General features: G+C 37.9%; 1 protein-coding gene and 1 long non-coding RNA gene across 3 annotated transcripts; both read left to right on the top strand.

Moving 5' to 3' along the window:
* LOC126707905 (uncharacterized) lies at positions 1 to 5,536 on the top strand. 2 transcript variants are annotated; one of them, XM_050407639.1, is made up of 11 exons: positions 22 to 215; positions 776 to 940; positions 1,173 to 1,210; positions 2,534 to 2,714; positions 2,896 to 2,952; positions 3,046 to 3,116; positions 3,433 to 3,511; positions 3,598 to 3,657; positions 4,406 to 4,509; positions 4,605 to 4,665; positions 5,027 to 5,536. In XM_050407639.1, exons 2-11 carry the CDS (start codon positions 905 to 907, stop codon positions 5,402 to 5,404), a joined length of 1,065 nt encoding a protein of 354 aa, XP_050263596.1. In that variant the 5' UTR covers positions 22 to 215; positions 776 to 904; the 3' UTR covers positions 5,405 to 5,536. The 2 variants fall into 2 exon arrangements, with proteins under 2 accessions (XP_050263595.1, XP_050263596.1); XM_050407638.1 differs by lacking the exon at positions 1,173 to 1,210 and having other exon boundaries at positions 1 to 215.
* Positions 5,537 to 7,426: 1,890 nt separating this feature from the next.
* Positions 7,427 to 13,177, top strand: LOC126707906 (uncharacterized). Its single transcript, XR_007649160.1, has 5 exons — positions 7,427 to 7,869; positions 11,495 to 11,645; positions 11,761 to 11,839; positions 11,927 to 11,986; positions 12,984 to 13,177. It is a non-coding gene; the product is annotated as an uncharacterized LOC126707906 (long non-coding RNA).
* The last annotated feature ends 351 nt before the right edge of the window (positions 13,178 to 13,528 follow it).

The following is a 13,528-nucleotide window of genomic DNA, read 5'->3' as shown; positions in this document are numbered from 1 at the left end:
TTTGTTGGGTCCGAAACCCTGAAACTGAAACTCAAAAAGAAAAACCCTAGTTGTCTCTCTTCGCGAAGAAGAAGAAGAAAAATGGAAGAAACTCTGATCGAAGAGGGAGAGACCAACAAAGATATAGAGGTCGCTCCGGCTCTTATAGCGGTTCACCCGACCCAGAAATCCGTTGCCGTCGCTGTCGGGTCGGACCTTCGCGTCTTCGATTTCCAGTAAGTTAAAAACATGTTCTCCCAACTTTTGAATTTGGTTTATCCAATATTTATTCGGATCTGTTACATGGGACAACCCGGTTTTAGCTCATTTATTGAAAAAAGATAAGCTTTTTAATATAATTAGTCTCTCTGTTTGTGTTTTTTTGTTTAATTTCGGATTGGAGGTTGATAATGTGTTGGTGTTTGCTCAAGCATGAAGTTTATGCCTTATTTGGTTGCTGAGAAATGTGAGAGAAAGTTAATAAAAACCCATTTTTTGGTTATAATGTTTTATTTAGTTCAATACTTGCATCAGCATAGTTTGGTAATTTTATTAAAATTCAGTTTTTTACGTTTTCTCGGCTACTAAGTGAGCATTTAAAGGTTGATTTTGATGAAAGTTCTTACCTTTTGGCTTTTGTAAATTGAAATAAAGTTCCCAATTTATCAGAATTTATGGGGAAAAAAGTGTAAATTTGATGAGTGTTTGACTCTCTGAACTAGCATTGACGTTCGATGAAAGTGTAGAATGTAATTGAGCAACAATTTTTTTCTCTCTTTTTTTCCTTCCTTTACAGAGGGGTTAGTGCAGTTTCTTTGGTGGATGATACCAGCGGGCCCTTTCATAAGGATTCCATAAGAGCTATTCGTTATAGTGCCGATGGTTATCTCTTTGTATCTGCAGGGGATGATAAAGTTGTGAAGATATGGTCCACGGAGTCTTGGTGCTGCATTTGTACTGTGTAAGTTCTTGAAGCCCCAATTGGCTTATCTATTGTGAAACTTTTAAGGCTTAAGAGTTCTTAATAGAGGAGATTGTGAAATTTTCATGTTTAAGATTTTGTACATGGCTGGTTAAGGTTAGGCAAAATGTTGGATGGTATCTGATTGGTATAACTTTGACATTGAGGATTTGTTCTGCTTGTCTCATCTATGCCATATGTGTCTTATAACCATGGCTTCATCTATGGCTAGGGGTGGCAAATGGGCAGCTTGGGTCATAAATGGGTTGGGTATGTAATTATCCTTTTATCCCTTTATGATTTGTTTATATATAAATTAATTATCCATTATCCGTCCAACCCATTTAATTAGTAACCCACCCATTTAACCCATTTAACTCAATATGACCCCTCTAAAACTAGTTGCACTTAACCAAGCGAACTCTCTCTCTCTCTCTCTCAAACAAACAGTGCCAACCACCCAGATCAAAATTATAACAGTGCCTTTGGATTATGCGATTTCTGGTAACTTCTTTATATAATATTATATAATATTTATAGAAAAATATATATAATTTTTGATAAATTTTATGTTAAATGTGTAACGAGCGGTTAAAAACTAACTCATTTTTTAATAAGTTAAGATTTATATTATTTGAAAAATAAATAAATAAATAAACTGAAAAAAAAAGGAAAAAAAAAGAAAAAAAGAAAGCAAAAGGCAAAATCAACTTCTTCCAAAGGCACACTTAAATAAAAATTTATCCAAAATATAATATAATCTTTTCTTTTTCTTCATAAAATTAAAAGAACATGATCCCCAAAACTTTCAAAAAGCCTAATAGTCCATTTAGAGCTAGAACTCAGCCCATGAAACGTAGTTTAACCGAAGATGTTTCCGCTGTCAACGTCACAAGCTCCACCGTGAAACCCGTTTTCCTAACCAGAGTGGAACGATCTCAGCACAACAGCAACAATCTCAGCAAGAAGCAGCCTTAGCCCTAAAACGCCATAAAAAAGAAGCCGATAAATCAACAAAAGCCGTCAAAGCCTCCTCTCCTCCGCTTCCAACAACCACAGCCACAACCACCACAACAGAAACGATCTTAGCAAACCCTTTGATTCCGATCGCCACAGCGATTGCGACCGAGACCGCGACTGTGATTGTGATCGTGATTGTGACCGTGACCGTGACCGTGACGGGGACTGTGACAGAGACCGGGAACGAGATTGAGATCGACGTGATAGAGACCGTGAGTGTGACGAGGATGCTAAGTCTCGCGAGCTGGCACGGTTGGAGAAATTGGCAAAGCGTGAGCGTGAGAAAGAGAAATTCAGATTCTCGTATTTGGGTTTATTTAAATTTAAATTTTAGATGGGTTTAGTGGGAATTAGTGGATTTATCCATTTAGACCCATCTAATTAAATAACCAAATGAGTCTGTATCCATTTAACCCAAATATTTAAATGGGTTGGGTTAAAACTTATCCAAATAAGGTGGGTCATGGACGGGTTCATGGATATGGATAAAAATTGCCACCCCTATCTATTGCATTCAATCTGCCAGTGTTTTTCTGTGTTGTCTCATATTAAGTTTCCCAACTTTCTGAATAGGCCCTCTGAGAAAAGAGTGAGTGCAGTTGCCCTGAGCAATGACAGTTTGTATGTATGCTTTGCTGACAAATTTGGCGTCGTTTGGGTTGTGGACCTAGATGGCTTTGATGGCAATCAACTGTTAGTCAATAAGAAGGCAGCACCATTGCTTGCTCACTACTGTAGCATTATCACTAGCCTGGTGAGTATTGATAAAACAGCAGAGCTTCTCGTAATTTCCAAATTTTTTTCAATGACTCCTCAAGAAAAAAAGAAAAGAAACTTGTTATGATGTTAATTTTTATTTTTTCATTTATTTGCATGGATTAATTTCCCTCTTACATGATTTTGACATATGAGCTGGCTATGCATACTCTTTGCAGGAATTTTCACCAGATGGGAGGTTTGTTATTAGTGCTGATCGGGATTTCAAAATTCGTGTAATCCAACTTTTCCTACCTACTGCATAAGTGCTCTAGCTACTTTTGTTTCCCATTTTGCCATCTCTTGACAAAGTATTTGTCTTATGTCAGGTTACTGTGTTTCCAAAGAAACCTTTAGATGGAGCTCATGAGATACAAAGTTTTTGCCTTGGTCATACTGAGTGAGTGGATTCATCTTCAAAATAATTGTTCTATTTCCTTCTTCAAAATTCATCATTGGGTTTGATCTTATTCAAATTATCGATATCCCAAAATGTGAATTTGGAACAATATCTCAATAAGCTTACTTTATTTGACTTGGCATTTTTCTTTTTGTAAGCATTTACATGGTTGGTGATTGAAATTTTTGTGCCAATTGCAGGGTAGTAATATTCCCTGTTAAATCTTTATTGCATAAGTTATCTTTTATCTTCATGTTTGACTATTGTTGTAGCTGCTAGAGAGTAATTTCTGCCACTTTCATGTATCTATTGCCAGATTTGTATCCTGCCTTGATTTTGTTTTCACTTCAGATTACCCCCAGGGTTTTCTTGTCTCTGGAAGTGGTGATTCAACAGTAAGATCATAACAACTTTGCAATATTAAATCATTTGTTTTAAGGTACTGTTTTGGACTAAAAGTAGATCCATGCCTCTCTTGCAGGTTCGCTTGTGGGATATATCCTCTGGATCTCTCCTTGATACCTGTGAAGTTGGAGCAAAGGTATTGCACTTGTTCTAAGTTTTTCTGAGGTTCCAGCTGACCTGTTGTTCTTCTGAAATATCACTCATTGTCCTCACCTGGGTTGGTGTAGTAAGTCATGAAATTTGTCTCCAATGCCAATGAGCTCTAGCTCAAAGGGCATCTTCTCTCCTTAAAAAACAAGGTGGATCAGAGGGTGAGGTCATGCTTTCAAGACCCACTAGGTGTGTAATTGCATTTCAGTGAGCTCTAGCTCAAGCAACACCTCCTACTCCATGAGAAGGGTGTAGGGTAAGGCCATGGGTTCAAAATTTACCAGGTGCATGCGTAAATTAAATAATTAAAAAAAAAGTAATTACCAATTAAAACATGTCTTTAAATAATTACCTGATCCTTATTTGTTCAGTTTTTGAACTAGGGGTAGAATGGTTTTTTGGTTTTGTATGGAATGGACAGTTTTTTAGCCGTAAGAAACATAAGTGGTCTTTGAATTACACCCCAGGCTGCATTAATGATGTTTATACTACCAAAAATTCAAGGTCATTTACCTTCACCTAATAGGTCGGGATTTTTAAAACTAGGAGGTGCAATTTTCTTAGGGCCTATTTGGTAAGCAAGCTCAAACTCACATTTTCAGTTTTTAAATAACTTTACACACATTTCCACACACTTTACTCACACGTATTTCAAAAAACTACAAACAACATTACTCAAACTCCTCTACCAAACTGGTTGTTTACTTTGTTTCATTTTCACATACTTCCTGAAGGCAGAGCTTTTAGAGTCTAATGGAAAAGAAGAGGAGTGCAATCTGGCTGTTACTGATCTATGCACCTTCCCAGATGGTACACTGATTGCAGTGGCCACTCAAAGGCAAGTCACTAAGCCTTTCTTATAGAATCTTGTCCTCATGGTGGATTCTTTTTTTGGTTTGTGGTCTGAGTTCTTACTAACATTTTGGATTGCAGCTTGCAAGGAATAGTATTGTTGAGCTGTGACCTCTCCACTCGAACTCTTTCAATAACTAGGGTAAGGACATCAACCACTTGAGCCATAATAATAGTATTACAGTGCAACTCCCCACAAGAACAGACCGCCTTTTGATCAGGCACTTTTTGATGCATTGATTTAATAGATTCATTGTCTAGTGGATCTGCTTCTTGATGTTGATTGACGTTACCATAGATATTTATAATTGCTCTATCATGTTCAGCCTTTTAGAATTAGATTTCATCTGTTGTGTTAGCATGAAATAGGCATACTTCTTGTCTTGTGTTAATAATTGTGTGAATTCCAACATCTTCACTGAATTTCTAAATGCAGACTCATATATCACGAAGCATACTAAAATTTATGATTTTTATATTTTTATCCTGTTCAATTCTTCCAGTTAGTTTCAATAATGGGTGAGGCCTTCATTCCAACAAGCCTAGGGATGAGCTCTTCTGCCGGATTATTGTGGATGGTGACAGGTGTCTCTAACTTGCATGGTTTTGATAACCCTCCTTTGGCCCGTGTGAGGATCATCTCAGGTTTTGAGAAAAGTAGTCCTGGTGATCCAACCATCTTGGAAGATAATGAGATTCTTGGCGGAGATAAACTGCTTGAGAAGTTGCAAGGAAGTGTGTCGGTTGAGGAAAAAGTTTTCCTGGCAGCTGCTGAGGCTGTGAAAACAGCAATGAGCAATTTGTTAGTTAAAAAGCAGTACTCTACAGAGAAACGAGAATTTAGAAAGAGGGCAAGAAATGATAGAAAAATTAAACAGTGATGAGCTGCTTGCAATGTCAACAGCCCATTTATATCTGATTTTTTGGAGCAACTGAGTTTGATCTATAATTTGTAGTTCTCAGGTTCTTGTAGTCCTAGTTATTTATATTACTATTTACAATTTAAGAGCAACTATGGCAGGGTGTAGGTGTGATATTTCTTTAGGGCTTAAAAGCTGAGCACTTATATGGAGAGGGCCGAAAGTGCCTCTAAGCCGAAAGACTCTTACTAGCAAAAGCCGTACTCAACTCTACCAAGAAAATTTAGGCCTTAAATATTTTTGGTTGCTCCCAAACAATATTTCTAAATGTAAATTTTGTTTTCTTTGGTGATGATCCTGCATTCTCTTTAGGAACCAAAAACAAAGCATAATAATCTATACTTATATAAAAATGAAAATTTCAGTGTACAATTAGGTGCCTATAAATTTACTGGTGTACCAATACTCTAGTTGCTTTGTAAGCTGTAGATTCTATCTATTGGTTTGTGTATATTAGTTTTAGATATGTTTTCTTGTCTTTGGTAGTACGTGTTTACCTCTTCAATAAATAAAAAATTAAAAGTAATGCTACAGGCACAAATTGTTTTTACAAACAGCAAATGTGGTGATGGTTATTGGTAATTAAAAATGTGATATTAGTAGTGGGTTCAATTGAGAACTAGTAAGGATTTTTAACATCAATATATTGTAAAAATGTTGTAAAATAGTTTGTGTATATAGCATTACTAAAAAAAATTAAAGACAAGGCCTGGAGTGCAGTTCTGCGGCAAGATGAATCAAGTTTCTGTTTCTCAAATCTTAGACACAAGCACATTCAGAAAGCAATGAAAGATTGCTGTGATAAATTGTATCTAAATAACAAACTAATAAGATCTAACAAAATAAAAGGCCAAGGGAAGGAATGTACTGTAAAGTGTAAACTAGTGTAGAAAAGGAGGAAACAAACTATATGCATTTCAAACCTGGGAAGATACAGCAATAACAAAGAAGCCAGTAATTGGTGAGGACTCGGTTGCTGTCTCTGCGTGCGACAAATATTAGAAAATAGGATACAAATTAAAATGGCTAAAAAATACAATAATTAAATTACAAGAATGTAAGAACAAATAGTGATTGATCATGCCTAGTACTATTCGTTAATATTCATGTCGATAACAACCTTGACATTACCAAAGTGTCAGCACAGGAAGAATGAAACCCCGTGGGCCATCACTAAGGTAGTCAAGTCAATTCCGTGTGGAGCCCGATGTGGAATCACTAATCAAAGCTTGCATATAGGCTAAGAAAGAAAGGTGAAAATTTAGGCTGCGTTTGAATCGACTTCAAAGTGATTCCGGAAATGATTTTCAGGAAAATGCATACGTTTGGCTGTCACGGAAAACATTATTTTCCGGAAAATGATTTCCGGTTGACCACAAATTTCCCCTTTGACCACGGAAATCCATTCTGTCTTCATTTTCACTTCAATTCACTTCCGGAAAAAGAGAGAGAGAGAGAGAGAGAGAGAAGAGAGAGCCCAGATCAGAGAGAGAGAGGGACGATCGCGCCGCTCGTTCGACGATCGCACCGCGCGGATGAGTGGCACGGTGCACGATCGCGATCGTCGATCGAGCGGCGCGATTGACAAGCGCGCTCGTCTCTCGTCGATCGACGAGAGCGCTCGTCTCTCGTCGATCGACAAGCGCTCGTCGATCGACGAGAGACGAGCGCATTTGTCCGAGCGATCGACGAGAGACGAGCGCGTTCGTCCGACGAGCGCGCTCGTCGGACGCTCGTCGAATGAGCGTTTTGCCGGATTTGATGCATTTTCTGGTAAAATGATGAAATGAACCAAACACCAAAATTAATTTTCCGTAAAATGAATTTTGTGACAGCCAAACACATGAAAACGTTTTCCTTTCCGGAAAATAGCATTTCCGAAAAATAGAATATTTTCCAGAAATGATTTTACGCGAACCAAACACAGCCTAAGTGGAATCTACCGAATCAAGTCCACTGTCCACGCAGTGTGGAGCCAAAGGTAGAAACTTACGCGTAAACTACAGTATGGAAAAAAAACCCATTAGGCCATGAAGCACAATAGTTGATTAAGCATTTCTGTTTTGGCAATTCACTTCTCTTGAGCTATCCTGTATTACGATCTCAATTTGTTGCGAAAGTGAGAGAGAGAGAGAGAGAGAGAGAGAGAGAGGATATGGCTGACATACTTCTTTCTGCCCTGGTGAGCTCTATGGTGGGAAACTTGAATACTTCAGCACTTCAAGAATTCGGAGTTGCTTGGGGCCTAAGAACTGAGCTTGAAAATCTTGGAAGCACGCTTTCTACCATCCAAGAACAGTGAGGCTGTCAGGAATTGGCTGAGAAAGCTCAAAGATGGAGCTTATGATGCAGATGATGTCTTGGACGAGTTTGCAACTGAAGCTCTAAGACGAAAGGTGGAGAGAGAGAATGGTGTGAAAAGCCAAGTAAGTAGCTTCTCTTCTCTTCTCTTCGAAATAGACTTATATTTTGCATGAAGATGGCACATAAATTGAAGAATGTGAGGTATAAACTAGAAACTATTTCCATAGAGAGATCTAAGTTTCACTCGAGAGAGGGAGACAAAAACATGGAAGTTTTTGATACTGAAGCATGACAAACTAGCTCGCTTGTGAATGAAAGTGAGATTTATGGAAGAGATGAGGAGGAAAAAAGATAATTGAAGTGTTACTCACTAACGTTTCTGACCAAGATAACCTTGCCATTTATGCGGTATGGGGCAAGGGGGGTTTGGGGAAAACAACACTTGCACAGTTGATATACAATGATCAAAGGGTTGAGAGGCGTTTTGGGATGAGAATTTGGGTGTGTGTTTCAAATGACTTCCCAGATAAAAAGGTTGGTGAGAGTGATCATAGAGTCCATGGAAGGCAGTGCATGTGGTCTAGTAGAGAGATGGATCCACTACAGCAATGCCTGTAGGGAAAATTGCATGGGAGGAGATTTTTTCTTGTTTTGGATGATGTTTGGAATGAGTAACATGAAAAATGGTACGGCCTAAAAGATGTGTTGAGGTGTGGGGCGAATGGGAGTAAGGTTATAGTGACAACTCAGATTGAGAAAGTTGCACTTATGATGGCCACACTACCTATACACCACATGGGATGTTTGTCCGAGGATGATTCTTGGTCCTTATTTAAAGGGCGTGCATTTAGATGAGAAGGGTAGAGGAGAAATCAGAATTGGAATCAATTGGTAAGGAAATAGTGAAGAAGTGTGGAGGCGTACCTCTAGCAATAAAGGCTCTTGGAAGCCTTATGTGCTTAAAAAGTATAAAAAGTGAGTGGTTATCCGTGAAAGAAAGTCAAATTTGGGATTTACCAGCAAGTGAGAATTCCATCTTACCTGCCTTGAGGTTGAGTTATCACCATCTACCTCCTCATCTAAAGCAACGTTTTGCTTATTGTTGTGTATTCCCCGAAGATTGCTACCTTGAGATGGACAAGCTGATAAAATTATGGATGGCCAATGGTTTTATCCCCTTCAAAGGATCATTAGAGTCGCATGATGTTGGGCTTGATATCTTCAATGAATTAGTTTGGAGATCTTTCTTTCAAGATGTTAGGGAGGTATATCCTAGCTGCATAATGTGTAGAATGCATGATCTTATACATGACCTTGCTATGTCTATTATGAGGTTCGAATGCTCTACATTGGAATTTGGTAAAGAGCTAAAAGTTCCATACAAGATTCATTACTATTCTTTTACCATGGTTTCTTCAAATGAGGACATATACAAATTACAAAGCCCAATCCCTACGCTCATGCATTGGGGTAGCAACTGATTATAACTGTGAGCGTAAAGCATTTTTGTCCTTTCTTTTGAAACAAAAGTATCTTCGGGTATGGGGTTTTGATTATGATGCTAAAACACTATTACTATCATCAGGCAGCAATTTATAACATTTGAGGCATCTTTATATATCTTTTTCTACAATCAAAGTTTTGCCTGAAACAACAACTTGCCTCTTGAACCTGCAAACGCTGAAACTAAATAATTGTTGGTATCTTTGTAAATTACCTAATGGTATGAAGAACATGAAAAACCTTATGTATCTTGAGATGGCTAATTGTAATTCTCTTACTCGTATGCCTGAAGGAATGGGACATCTGATTTGCCTCCAATCATCGAGTGTTTTCATCGTTGGCAGGGGCATTGGTTATCAGATAAGTGAGCCAAAGGGACTAAACCTTTGAGATAATTTGACAATAAAGAAACTTGAAAATATAAGAAATTTACTGGAGGACAAAACTGCAAATTTGATTGGGAAACAAAATCTTCACTCACTGAGTTTGGTTTGACAAAGAGAGGACGAGAGCCGTGTATTGGAACATGTTGAAGATGTTCTTGTTGGTCTCCAACCTCATTCAAACCTAAGAGAGCTGTGCATAAATCACTATCATGGTTCAAAGTTCCCAAAGTGGATGCAAGATTTATTTCTTCACAATCTCATTGAAATTCGGCTATCTTATTGTGAAAGATGTGAACTTCTGCCAACCCTTGGCAAATTGCCAAGTATGAAGCACGGGTGTGTTTCCGGATTCGGGTGTTAGTGCAGGACTCGGCAATTTTTGAAAAAGTTGGGTGTGGGTGTGGTGAGGTGCGGTGATTAAAAAATTATTAAAAATATTTTTATTTATATTTTCTATATATTTTTACTATTAAAATATTCTTAAAAAACACATTACTATGCCTTCATTCACAAAACAAAGAAAGAAGAAGGCAAGAAACACAACAAAACACAAAACAAAAAAGAAAACACAAAAGAAGCAACAAATATTCAGAATAAAATTAAGAAGTGACAGATTTAGGATGCTTGGGCCTCATTTAAAGCCGATTTAGGCTGTTCTGGCATGATTCAAGGCCGATTTTGGCCTGTTTCGGCCATTTCGGTCCCCGGCCGATACGACTTGATTCGGCCAATACAGCTTGATTCTAGTTGAATTTGCCCGGTTCGGTGCAAATCGAAGCTGAGTTAGCCTGAATTGAGCCGAGTCGGTGCGAATCTGTTAAAAAAAAAAAGAAAAAAAAAGAAAAGAAAAAAATCTGAGGTGCTGCATCGACATGCGGGAAGCCGCGTCAGACGCTGCACCCCACGTTGGACTCCGGTGCAGAACCCTCCCAGTCGCGTCCATGCTTCCTAGACTGCCATTCCTCAAGGATCTTACAATACCTGGCATGCATGCTGTGAAATATATTGGCAATGAGTTCCAAGGGGACAGTGCAATATCGTTTCCCTCATTGAGGAGTATGGATAATTTGGAGAAATGGGGAACAATAAATGAAAGAGAGAGTTTTTCCCACCTAAGCAGATTATCCATCTCATATTGCCCAAAGTTAGTTGAGTTACCTATAATTCCTTCACTTACAAGTTTGTATATTACGTCTTGCCCAAAGATTATTGAGTTGCCTATATTTCCTTCACTTACACGTTTGTACATTGAAATCAATAGTGCAACGTTAATTAGTTCAGTGATGAATCTGACTTCACTTTCTGACCTTACGTTATTTAGTTCAGTGATGATAGTTGGACCGTTTCAAAAACATAAGATGCTTGAGTCCTTGAATATTCCCTTGCTGCGCAATTTCAAGCCACTGGCAAACCAGCTGAATAATCTTTCCACATTGAATGATTTAAAACTTAGTTGTTGTGACGAGATTGAAAATCTTCTTGACACACTCCAGAACATGCATTCTTTACGGCTACTGGAAATAGTAGGGTTTAAAATTTTTTGTCATTTCCTGCGAATGGTTTGCGGGGCTTATCTTCACTACAGAAGCTATGGATTCAGGACTGTGACGCATTATGCTCTTTATCTGAAGGAATTCAATATTTAACTAACCTTGAGGACTTAATAATTAAACGGTGTCCGAAGCTAATCTCACTACCAGAGGGTATTCAACATCTCACTGCTCTTAGTACTCTACGCATCTATGTTTGTGAATTTGCCATGAATGAATAACTGAGTATGCATATTTTATGTGTCGAAATGTACTTGCTCTTTGGTAAAGCCTGATGGATCTTAATTTCCTATTGTGTGTGCTTGCAGTAAACCTGGTGGCTGAGGTTCAAGTCTACAAGGCACTTGGAATCGCCAAAGACAGTTCAAATCTCCCAAGAGCTAAATTTAGCCTTTGCTTGCTATCAGCCTTCAGGAGCCGAAAAGACTAAATTGAGTCGCTGAGGTTTGAGTCTACAGGGTATTAATATTCCCTATTAAATCTTTATCATATAAGTTATCTTTTATCTTCCTGTGTATGTATTGTTGTAGCTGCTAGAGACTAATTTCCGTCACTTTTTTGCATCTATTGCCAGATTTGTGCCCTCCCTTGCTTTTGTGTTTACTCTAGACCACCCCCAATGGTTTCTTGTCTCTAGAAGTGGTGATTCAACAGTAAGATTGTAACAACTTTGCATGTTATAAGTTGTTTGCTTTAAGGTACAGTTTTGGACTATAAGTAAATTGATGCTTCTCTGACAGGTTTGGTTGTGGGATATTTCCTCTGGATCTCTCCTTGATACTTGTGAAGTTGGAGCAAAGGTATTGCAATTGTTCTAAGTTTTCCTGAGGTTCCTACTGACCTCTTTGTTCTTCTGAAAAATGTTGGCATATTCTGGAAGCAAGGCGGTAAATTAGAATGTGAATAAGATTAAGAAGGGAAAACCATGGACAGACTAGACTTATTTCTCCTGAATTTTTATTGATAGAGCAATGGATTAGAAATTTGGTTTCTATCCCTATGATGCAGAGCTACTGCTACTGCATAATACCAGACAGAATTCTCTGTTCTGCATAAAGGCATTACAACAATACATATTTATAATTGAAAAGCTCATTCTAGAACCAAAGAGCTCAATCTGGATACAAAGACTGGCCCTCGAATACTCCAACAAAATAATTGGAAATACAACATCCCCTCATCTAGAATTTTCTTTAGTAGATTACAAATTAATTTCCAACAAAATATCACTCACTGCCCTTGCCTAGGTTGGTGTATTAAGTCATACGAAATTTTCCTGTAATGGCATCTTCTTTCCTTGTAAAAACAAGGTGGAGGATGAGGTCATGCATTCGAGACCTACTAGGTGTGTAATTACTTGTCAATTAATTTTAGCTCAGGTAGCACCTCCTACACCATGAGAAGGGGTGGGGGGGTCAGGTCATGGGTTCAAAGTCTACTAGATGCATGTTTGTGTAATCATTTTTATAAATAAAAAAACAAATTAAAACATTGCCTTTAAATAATTTCCGGATCCTTGTTTGGTTGGTGTTTGAACTAGGAGTAGAATGTTCTTTTTGTTTATGTATAGAATGGACTCGTTTTTAGTCATATGGGCCATAAGTGGTCTTTGGATTACACCCCAGGCTGCATTAATGGTATTTATATTACCAAAAAATCAAGGTACATTTAGTTTTACCTAATATAAAAAATAACAGAAATGAGTTGGGATTTTTAAAACTAGAATATGCAATTTTCTTAGTTTTTTACCATTAGCCTGCTTGTTTACTTGGTTTCATTTTCACATGCTTCCTGAAGGCAAGGTTTTAGAGTCTAATGGAAGAGGAGAAGAGTACAATGTGACTGTTACTGATCTATCCACCTTCCCAGATGGTACACTGATTACAGTGGCCATTGAAAGGCAAGTCATTAAGCCCTCCTTGTAGTATCCTATGTTCATGGTGGATTCTTTTTTTGGTTTGTGGCCTAAGTACTTATTAACATTTTTTGGATTTTAGCTTGCAAGGAATAGTATTGTAGAGCTGTGTCCTCTCTACCCAAACTCTTTCAATTGCAAGGGTACGGACATCAACCACTTGAGCAATAATAATTTTAGTACAGTGCAACTCTCCAGAAGAACAGACTGCCCTTTGATCAGGCACCATTGGATGCATTAATGTAATAAATTCATTGTGTCCAGTGGATCTGCATTGGGTCCAATACTTATCAGAAGAAAAAAAATGTCCAGTTGATCGTTTCTTGATCTTGCTTGATATTACCATAGCTATGTATAATTGCTCTATATTGTTCAGCCTATCAATTTTAGGATTAGAATCCATATGTCATGTTAGCATGAAATTGGG

The sequence above is a fragment of the Quercus robur genome, chromosome 12 (genome assembly GCF_932294415.1).
Source record: "Quercus robur chromosome 12, dhQueRobu3.1, whole genome shotgun sequence".
Taxonomy (NCBI): Eukaryota; Viridiplantae; Streptophyta; class Magnoliopsida; order Fagales; family Fagaceae; genus Quercus; species Quercus robur.
The sequence above is the reverse complement of the archived record's forward strand: the minus strand, read 5'-3'. Positions and strand labels throughout refer to the sequence as shown.

Excerpts from the sequence above, each read along its gene's own strand:
- LOC126707905 (XM_050407638.1), top strand. The coding sequence starts at position 82 with ATGGAAGAAACTCTGATCGAAGAGGGAGAGACCAACAAAGATATAGAG. Across the intron at positions 2,953-3,045 it reads ATCGGGATTTCAAAATTCGT|GTTACTGTGTTTCCAAAGAA; the intron begins GTAATCCAACTT and ends GTCTTATGTCAG. Across the intron at positions 4,666-5,026 it reads GAACTCTTTCAATAACTAGG|TTAGTTTCAATAATGGGTGA; the intron begins GTAAGGACATCA and ends CAATTCTTCCAG.